Raw genomic sequence first — 9,984 nt, 5'->3', positions numbered from 1 at the left:
ACTCTGGCAGGAGATCAAATTAGTTTTCTTTGATAACAATAACAATATTCTGAAGCATAATTACAGCAATTTATCTAATGAAAGGAGTTACTACTCTGAGAATATATACTTAATTCTAAGAGCTGACTAGAATATTGAGAAGAGTTGAACACTGAAAAGCTTAAATCATTGAACAGTTACCTGGAAATACTCTTTATTCATTGAGATCACAGCTGTCACTGACTGCAGATTCTTACATTTTATATTTCATTCACTTATTCAATAACTAATAAGCACCTACTATGTGCTAGCTGCTGTTCTAGGCATTGAAGATATACCAGAGAACATAAAAATCCCTGCTCATAAAGAATGATGAAAATAATAACCAAGAAAACAAAAAAGATGCCAAGAAACAATAGCATGAACAAAGATAATCCCTGATCTTGGAGTTTTCATCTCAGTGGGGAGAGACACACAAAGAAATATATGTCAGAAGATGCTAAGTGATATGAATAGAAATAATCAAAGGTAAGAGGCAGAGAGATGAAGGTTGGTATTTAAATAGGGGGTTAAGAAAAGCCTCTCTAAGATGTTAGCATTTAAGTAGAGATTTAAAGGAAGCGAGAAGGTTGGAGAGTAAGACTTGTGAATTATCTGAGTGAAGAGAAACCTAGGAGAAGAAAGAGCATGTGCAAAGGCCCTAAGCTTAGAGTGTCCCAGAAGAGCAAAAAGGCCAGTAGGGCTGGAACAAAGAGAGCAAGGGGGAGGGAGAGTGGGTGGGAAATGAGGGCAGAGAGGAAGTCTGGCCTAATGTCAGCGATAGACTTGGTGGCTTTTTTTCTGAAGGAGGGAGCTCAGGAGGCTATTGTAGTTATCCATGTGAGAAATTGCGGGGTTGATAGCAGTGGAGGGGAGGAGAAATGGTGGGATAGTGGATATATTTTGCAAGTAGATTTGAAAGGATTTACTGATGGATTGGAAAGGTGTGAGAGATTGTGAGGTATGAGACATCTCTGTGTTAAAACGCTAGATAATTAACTTTGAAGGAAAAAGCCTCCAAAGTCCTCCTCAGACCTGCTTCTTGTCTGAACAGCTCATTTGACCTTGGAGGTTACGTCAATAGGAGTCACTACGAGCTGACTGCTAAGAATAGGAAGACATGAGTGTTGACCCTTCTACCAAGCTGGTTCTTGTTTGGGAAAAGCTGCCAAGCTAAACAGTGGTTGTGGGAAAAGAACAAGTGCCCTTTCTAATGAACGCATTCCAGTTTGTCTAGGAGAGGAACTGAACCTAAAAGTGTAAGAGCAGACTTTGATCAAGTCTTAAGAAGTTTCTAGACTGGGAGTATACAGTAGGACCCACAGTCAGGTTCTCCCTAACTTTTGCTTTTTTTTTTTTTTTTTTTTCCTTAGGGCCACATATGTGGCATATGGATGTTCCCAGGCTAGGGGTCCAATGGGAGCTCCAGCTGCTGGCCTAGCCACAGCCACAGCCACAGCCACAGCCACGTAGGATCTTTAACCCACCGGTGGAGGTCAGGGTTAAAACCAGCATCCTCATGGATACTAGCGGGAGTCCTTACCGCTGAGCCACGACGGGAATGCCTCCCTAATTTTTTCTATTTCTGTCTTTTTTTCCTTCATTCCCCATTTCCTCCTTGGCCCAACTTCTTGGCTGCAGGAAGGCAAGTTTATCATTGGTTTTCAAACATCAGCAGGCGTCAGAATTACCTGGAGGGCCTGTGAAAACAGATTGCTGGGCCCTACTCCCAGTTTCTAATTGGGGAGGGTGTGTGTGCGTGTGTGTATCTGTGTGTATGTGTGTGTGTGTGTGTGTGTGTGTAGAGGGAGGTGCTGAGATTTTGGATTTCTAATATGTTCGTAGGTGATGTTTGAGAACTGTTGCTTCCTGTCCTGGAGGGAAGAGCGTGCAAAGCAGGGGGCTTTTGAACTCCACCTCGTGGGATGTGAGGGGGAAGGGTCCGGCTCACAGGGGTTTCCCATTACCAGGGAAATTGTCCTCTGACTCGAGGTGAAAATAAGAAGTCAGCGAAGAGAAGGAGAAGGAGCTGAAAGTCGTTCCAGGCCACACTTCCCCTCAGAACTCACCAGTGAAGCGAAGGCGGGAAGGCAGCCCCGGGGCCAGCCCACAGATCCTCAGAGGGCGCGGACCCGGAGGAGGCGCCCTAGAAGGCCGCGCCTCTCGGAGGAAGTGTGTCCTTTAATTGCAGCGCTCAGATCTCCGTCGCATCGGCTTCCAGGAGCGGGCAGCGGGCGCCGACGGGAGTGGCAGTCCCTCCCGCCGGGGGAGTGGGCCGGGCAGCCGCGCGCTCAGCATCCTCCTGCACCTTCCGTCGCCATGGGCGGCTCGGCCTCCAGCCAGTTGGACGAGGGCAAGTGCGCCTACATCCGAGGTACGCCCGCCGGGGCTTCCCGGGAGCGCGGCGCCGGTCCGCCTCGAGCCTTGGGCCAGGCCGGGCGCCCGGGCACTGGCCCTACAGGGCGCGACCCCAGAGGTGCCCGCAGACTCCCTCCTCCATCCCCCGCCCTCCACGGTCCGCTCTCCTCCGGCGGGCGCGGGCCTGGCAGGGGGGCACGGCGTCTTCTCAGCCAGCGTTCTTCCAGCTGGAGGGCAGCTCGCCACGAGCCCTGGCCGGGGTGGGGGGCGCTGCAGCCAGGTGAGCGGGCTGGGGATGCTTTGGGAAGCGCCGCCGGAAGGCTGGGAGAAACAGGTGCAGGCTACGGAGTGGGGGACCACCCCGGTTCCTCCACTCGGCCCGCCTCGATGTCTCTTCTGCACCCCACCCCAGCCCAGCAACACCTCCCCATCCTGTCTGTACCTGTCCCTGGACTCAGTTCTGAGCCCTTTCTGAACTTGCCGCAAAAAGAACAGTGGGGGATATCCCTCGCTTCTAGAGATTTCCCTGGGGATTCCCGGCCTATGAAGCAGAATTTCCCTCCTGGTACTGTTGGCCTGGTTTTGTAAAACGCGGCGTCGGCCAAAGTTTCACTTGAACTTCATAATGTCACTTGCGGGATGATTTCATCAGAGGCAGAAAGGACAATGTCATTACGCTCTCATGTTGTGTGGTTACCTTTACTTACCCGCAGACGAGGGGAAGCAAAAGAGGAACGCTGACCTGCTGTGTAACAGTTGCTAAAGTTTTAGATGGGGACAAACTCATTTGGGAGGCTTTCGGGGATATAGTGATACAGTGAAAAGAGTGAGGCAGAAGAAAACAAAAACCAAACAGCTGAAACTGCAGGAAATAGTGATTCTTTCTCTCCTGGGTGTAATTGGCTTCTTTCTCTTTCCTCCCTCCAAACTTTGCCCACAACCACTACCTAACATTTGGTTAGTTTGTGAGTTTAGTGTTTTTCTCCCGTTAGAAGTATCTTCTAAACTAGATATTACACTTAATAATGTTAAGAAAAAGAAAAAAGTAAAGTTCTTCCTGATACCCTTTTCTGGCTCCTGAACCATTTTCTAAGAGAAAAGCATTTATTTAGTTGTCCTTATTCCATATTTGTTTTCAGTTACCACAACCTTGAAAATCGTTTTAAAAGGATATCAAATCAGGGCACTAGAGAGCGATGTAATTGATTTTCCAGACTTCTGCTCTGGTGCTTTCAGAGGCAGAAGCTCATCAACAGCCCATCCTTTCAGGGGGGAGAATTTTGTCAAGTATCTCTTTGCTGTTGTTTATTTAAAATGGGAAAAAGATGGATGATTTATTTATCTTAGAAAAAGAGCTAAACTAAGCATGCCTTAGTCTTGGAAATTTGACTTTGTGAAATTTGACTTTGTGCTTGTTTACACAAATGTGTAGGGGACAGAAAGCACAGTGTAATAGAACATCGTGAGAAGGGGCTGGCATTGAGTTATCAGTAAAATGTGTTTATGGTATTTATTTTATAAAGCTTTCTTTCATGGAAAAGCTTAGAAACACATAAAGTTGCAGCATGGCCATCTGCAGTAATCAGCAATATGAGGGGTTAACTTGGTTGAAGAAGACTTCATGGTTACCACCACCACTGATGCAAACATTGTACTCAGTGTGTTACGTTTTTCATTCTGAAATTAACTTATTACACCTAACCAAAGTTTGAGAGTGCACAGGTGGGTTCTGAATGCATAAAACTAGCCAGTTGTGTGATGGCCATAGCATCCTCTGGGCTTGTTCAATTTCATCTCATTATTTGTTGGAGAGGCACTTTCAAGGTATGCAGGGCTGGAGGGAAGAGAAGAGTTAAAGTTAGAATACCTTCAGAGGGAATGAGACGTTGCCTCATTTGAGAAGGCTAGTCTTGCCAAGACAGAAAAGAGCATTGGAAAAATGCATGGTGTTGTGAATTGTTAGCGCATGAGCAAATGAAGGTCAAGAGGCTGTGATTTTTCTATGGTTTCGAAGCCCCACATCCCTGCAAAAAACCATAACCCTGTCTTCACTGCTTTGCCCATCTTTAGTCCATAAATATTCTCAAGCTTTGATTGTAAGCAGAACAATTGAAAGTATGACAGTAAAGTTTAAATACAAATTTTATGACCTGTTTCTCATGAAGTAGCTGCCAGTGAAATATTGTAGATCTGAAAGCTCTTGTAGCTAAGACAATAACTTTCTTTCAAGCTTAATAAACTTTGCCAACATAGAGAATAACTACTCAATACATTTGGAGTGGATTTTGTTAACTTAATCTGTATGTTTACCAGCAGCTGTTTCTCTAGTAGGCTAATGATTATGAATCAGCATTTACTGTTCACCAAATTATTTAACAACTGCCTTTTAGTTTGCGTACCTCAAAACTTTCTGTTAATAGTGATCTTGGTACATGGATGTTTTGAAAGTACATTCTTTCTTAAGATTTAGAAAATCTCTAGGTAAAGGGGTATCAAGTGTTGAATTACTTATTTCCTCAAGTGTTAGTTTTAAAAATTAGTACTGCCCTCATGTTTCTTAACAGCAGAATACATTTTTGGGATTGTATCTGGAAGCCCTTCAGTAACTTCTCTCGATAAGATGTTGCTATTAATAAATAATAAAAAATAAACTAACTTGTAATCACATGGGTGGTTTCAACTGTGAGCCTTCAGGGATGCTTTTAGCAGTGACATAAAAGGGTCTTTCTTTAACGAGGAAGGAAGCTCAATATAAATGACAGGCATCGGTGGTCAATTTAGGGCACTTTTCTCTTTTTCTGCCTTGTTTTCTTTTTAAGCTTTTGGTATGCCTAAAAGTGAACTACCGCTTCAAAAACAGTGTTTTCCTGTTTCAGCAATTATTGTATTTCCTCTTAAAAATTACCACTGTTAATGAATTAAAAGAAAAACTTGAAAACTCTCCCACACAAGTCCCATGGAGCATCAGACTAGTCCTGGAAAATCAGTGCTGCAAATGAGAACTGTGTGATACATAGGTTCTGGGCGGGGCAGTGCTGGAAGACACCTCCAAGCCTGACTGCAGCAAACAGCAGTTAAGAAAACTCTTCTTTTCCTAGATTTACTAATTGCATAATCAACCCAACCTGTAAAGGGCCCAGGGGTTTCCTCTGAAATGCTCATCAGTGATCTGATGCTTGTAAAATAAGAAATGAGTTTCAGCTTAAAAACAATATGTATTTCTCTCAGGGAAATTTTCTCATATTTATATCATAAGAGTTAATGAGGTGGCTATGTATGAAATTTATGCTGATTTGTAGTATCTGGAGTGAAGTCTCTCTAGACCAGGTGAATGAATGGAAGATGGGGGTTTGCAGTCTACTCAATGTAGATGCGTAGGACTAGTCTACCTATTTGCTTAATCTTCAGTTGTAATTTATTGGTATGAGATGGGTATAAGAGCTGGTCTGGTGTAATCTTAGAGCTCAGTTTACCTGGTTAGTAATAATACAGTTGACCCTTGAACAACACAGGGGGTTAGGGGTGGCAAGCCTTTGTACTTTCAAAAATCTGCATATAACTTATAGTATGCCCTCTGTAACTGCAGTTCCTCCGTATCCATGGATCCAACCTACTGTGGATAAGGTAGTGCTCTAGAATTTACTACTGAAAAAAATAAGTAGTCCCACAGAGTTCAAAGCCATCTTATTCAAGGGTCAACCGTATATTGTAATGGAATTTAGAATAAAGAGTGTGGTAGACATGACTAGATGGCAATCCAACATCCTTTCCTGCTTCTTCTTTTATAACAGAACCCCAGTTTTGTTAGGGTATTGAAGCTCCTCCATGAAATCCTCTGTTTCAGAGAGGCTAGCCCCACTTACGGCTTCTGAGGGGTGTTTGGTCCATGCCTATCATGCAGTGTGTTCTTGGCCGTGATTATAGTTGACTCTTGAACTATTCAGGTTTGAACTATGTAGATTCACTTATTATTTTTTTTCAAAAGTAAATACTACAGAACTGTATGATCCCTAGTTGGTTGAATCCAGGCATGTGGAACCACAGATATGGAGGAACTGCAATTACCAAGGTCTGCATATACAGGGGGCCAACCGTGAAAAGGGTGGGTGCCCCTGACACCCCCACCTTCAAGGTCGACTGTATTATAAGGCATGGGATTGTGATGCAATCCAGCCACTGAAGCTTGAAAGGAAGTTTGCTGGCTGTTTCTGATAAAGTTTTCTTCCCTTTTCCAAAGGAGGCAAAGGGAGGAAATGCATCGTTGATCCCCTTCTTTCGGATTTTGTTGCATCTGAAATGTGATGCCTGGAACTGCTGTTTTTCTCTTGATAAGCAGGAGGGGAGCTAGCTTACAGACATGGCCAACGCCTGGAGCAGTGCCAGGCTGAGGTAGTCTCAGAGAAGGGAAGCTAGAGCCCTGACAGCTGATTGCCTGCTCTACTTGTGGGTACTTGTTATGGGAGGTACTAAATGCTCTTTGAGTGGGGCTGGTAGAGGCTGTTACTTACCCCTAAGATAATTCTGTCTTGCTTTTTAAAATAATAGAACCATCACATGTTAGCTGGCCACATGGACTCCCAGAATAAAGGTATTTCCCATCCTCCTTTGCCACTATTCAGGGTCATGTTAGGTGAGTTTTGGGTAATGGGATGTAGGTAGAAGTGCTGTGTGCTATCTCCAGAAAGAGACCTTAAATGGAAGAGGTGTGCCTTTCTTTGTCCTGTCCTCCTTACTGCTGGCTAGATGGTGAACATGGCTGGAGTAGCCAGCTTGGACTGTCCTTTAAGAAGGAATTCATGCAGCGTGGAATAAGCGTATAAAAGGAACTCAGGTTCCTAAGGATTTCATATGGTAGAACTTCCATACCAGCCCTGGACTACTGACATCTAAATCATAATAAGGGAGAAATAAACTTCTCTCTTACTTAAGCCAGTGTTATCTGTGCTATTATTGTTATCCACCGTCAATATATTCTACCTAATATAACTGTCTTCTGGTTTTTTGTGGCCCAAAGCATTCTAGCCAGTACACTAAGAGCACTAGGTGCCCCTTGAGAAGAATGAATCCTCAGAAAGCAGGAAGTGGGTAAGAATTATACCATTAGTATTCGTCTTAGTTCCTAATTTGTAGAAATGAATGGGTTCTCCTAACAAGTGAGGGGTTGCAGTGCCTCAGGTGGGAATAGCAGGGACAGGAGAAAGAAGAAGGAGAGAGGGGACTCAGTGTAATTAATGCACAAACATATATCGATCACATTATATTTTAATTAAAAAACCCCCCGCCAATCTACTAATGAAGCTAGTAAGAATTCTGAATTAGGAAAGCTACTGCAGAGTGGGAATTTATGGTGGCAATTATTACTTTCTATTGCCTTCAGTCTTTATGAATAGAAATCAAGCCTTTGGGAATTTAATGTGAATTAAGTTTCTTAGATTCATCAAAAATAAAGACTGAGATAAATAGGCTGAGACAAATGAACATTTTTCTCATGTACTTGTGGAAGAAACAGTAATCTTCCCTCTTGGGTCCTGGTTATGCTTTGATGAATTTATAGAGGCAGATGCTCAATCAAGATCTGGTCTTGATGAAACACTTCTATTTTTCCATGGAGATTGGCTGCAAGAGGGCCACTTCATCAAGAGTAATTTAGTAATAGTAACTCCTAGAGTGACAGTAGTGATTTTTATTTATTTTGTTATTTATTTTTGCTGTGGACTACTGAACTGATTTTGGTTTTACTCTGCTGTAACTTTGGGAAGATCTAAACTGGATTCCCAGGTAGAAAGCGCAATAGCAGGAGCACAATTTGTGACAGTAGTTTCCAATTCAATTAAAATATATGTACTGTGAAAGTTTTGCAAAATACGCAGTGTGCATTATGCAGTGAATTTTAATCTCCTAAGCAGAAATTTTAATTTTTTTTTTTTTTGGTTAGTGAAGCTGGCTAACACTATTTTAAGAAAAAAGGTACCTACAACAATTTGTCTTGTGAAATAGAAAATGAAGTCAGAAATGAAGATGATAATGAAAAGGAAGAGAAAAGAATAAAACAGCACGATTAACCTGCCACAATCTGATTAAAGCACTTTAGTAAAACATGACATCGGGGTTAAAATTCTAACAGTTCCACACAAACACACACACACCAGTCTCAAATGCAATGCAGATTTCGTCCCTTTGAAACTGGAAAATTCATTTTAAAAAGAGACTAGCAAATTGCTGCCAATAAGAAAATGTAAGCCAGCTCATAAAAGTGCCTCTCTCTCTCTCTCTCTCTTTTTTTTTAATAGTACTTGTTTTTTTCTCACAGGAGAGAAGAAAAAATTTACAGATACACAGTTTTCCAAACTGCAAAGTCTAAAACCCATGGAAGTTTATATTTCTGTGCTTAATGTTGTTTAGATGTTGCTGTAGTTAGGATTAGAATAAATCAGTAGTTTTTACTAGGAGCTGTGAAGTGATTTTTAAAGTCTATAGTCTGAAGGAATTTTGGAAGAAGAGCCAAGGTCTCTATGCCAAACCATGTGAATTTTTTTTTTCTTTTTCTTTTTTAAAAGCCATTTTTACATAAAAATAAAACATAGCCGCCAAAACCATGCAGAACAAATGCATCGCTTAGTGTGCTATTGTAAGTCAAATATTCTGTGGCCCCCAGACAGGTAAAGAAATGGAAAGAACTTCACCAGCCCTCCCAGAAGCCTCCATGTCTAATGACCCCCTTTTTCTCCCCCAAATATACTGGCTCTTAAAACAACTATTTATTTACTCACAGTTCTGCCCTCTGCCTTGAGTTCTCCTGGGTGGTCCTACTAATATTCCTAGCGGCCAGTCCTGTGGGTCCATTCAGCCAGCAGATGGGCTGGTGGCTGATCTCAACTTGGGTAAGCTGTCTCTCCAGATGGCCTTTCTACATAGTCTCTCTAGTAGGGTTCTGAACTTTTAAAATGCTAGGTCAGGATCTGCAAGAATCCAAAAGCTTCTAGAAACTGCCAGGCCTTCTTTTGGCTTAGCCTTGGAACAGCATGATAGTCTTCTGCCACATTTTATTGGTTGAAGCAAATCTCAGAACCAGTTCGGGTTCAAGAGGAGGAAACTCCACACAGTCATGAATACCAAGACCTGTGCTTTGTTAGGGGCTGCCAGTGTAACAGACGACCACACCATTCATCCTAGATTTTATAATAATGGCTTCCTTGTATATCCCATGGTTTTATCACCCAACAATGCATTTTTAAATGGCCACACCCATGGCATATGGCAGTTCCCAGGCCATGGATTGAATCCAAGCTGCATCTGTGATCTCTGCTGCTGAAGGTTAGAGGTTTAATCCCCAGGTTTTCCTTATGTCTCTGGTTTGTACTTGCAGATGATCTGTTGACAGATCTGGGCTATTGGACATGTAAGATTTTCCACAGTCTGGAATTTGTTCATGATGCAGTTCCACACATTTCTTCTGTATTTTCTACAAATTGGCAGAGGGATAATGACATGTGATCAGACTCAGGATCAATACGTTCTTCATTTGGAGGCATCTAATATTCAGTTCTCTCTCTCTCTTTTTTTTTTTTCTTGTGATGTTAGCCCCCATTGATGCTCATTGCCATTAAT

At 42.6% G+C, this 9,984-nt stretch overlaps 1 protein-coding gene across 1 annotated transcript in view; it reads left to right on the top strand.

The window, feature by feature from the left end:
- Nucleotides 1-2,167: 2,167 nt before the first annotated feature.
- NIBAN1 (niban apoptosis regulator 1) overlaps nt 2,168-9,984 on the top strand; it is a 163,568-nt gene continuing 155,751 nt past the window's right edge. Inside the window, 1 exon segment of the mRNA NM_001243219.1 lies at nt 2,168-2,392. Within this exon segment, the coding sequence (NP_001230148.1) occupies nt 2,338-2,392 (55 nt within the window). The 5' untranslated portion in view covers nt 2,168-2,337.

This window comes from Sus scrofa, chromosome 9 (genome assembly GCF_054392235.1).
Source record: "Sus scrofa isolate SSC_HxYL_T2T_F1_AM1 chromosome 9, Sscrofa_HxYL_maternal_Yorkshire_Landrace_v2.0, whole genome shotgun sequence".
NCBI lineage: Eukaryota > Metazoa > Chordata > Mammalia > Artiodactyla > Suidae > Sus > Sus scrofa.
The sequence above is the reverse complement of the archived record's forward strand: the minus strand, read 5'-3'. Positions and strand labels throughout refer to the sequence as shown.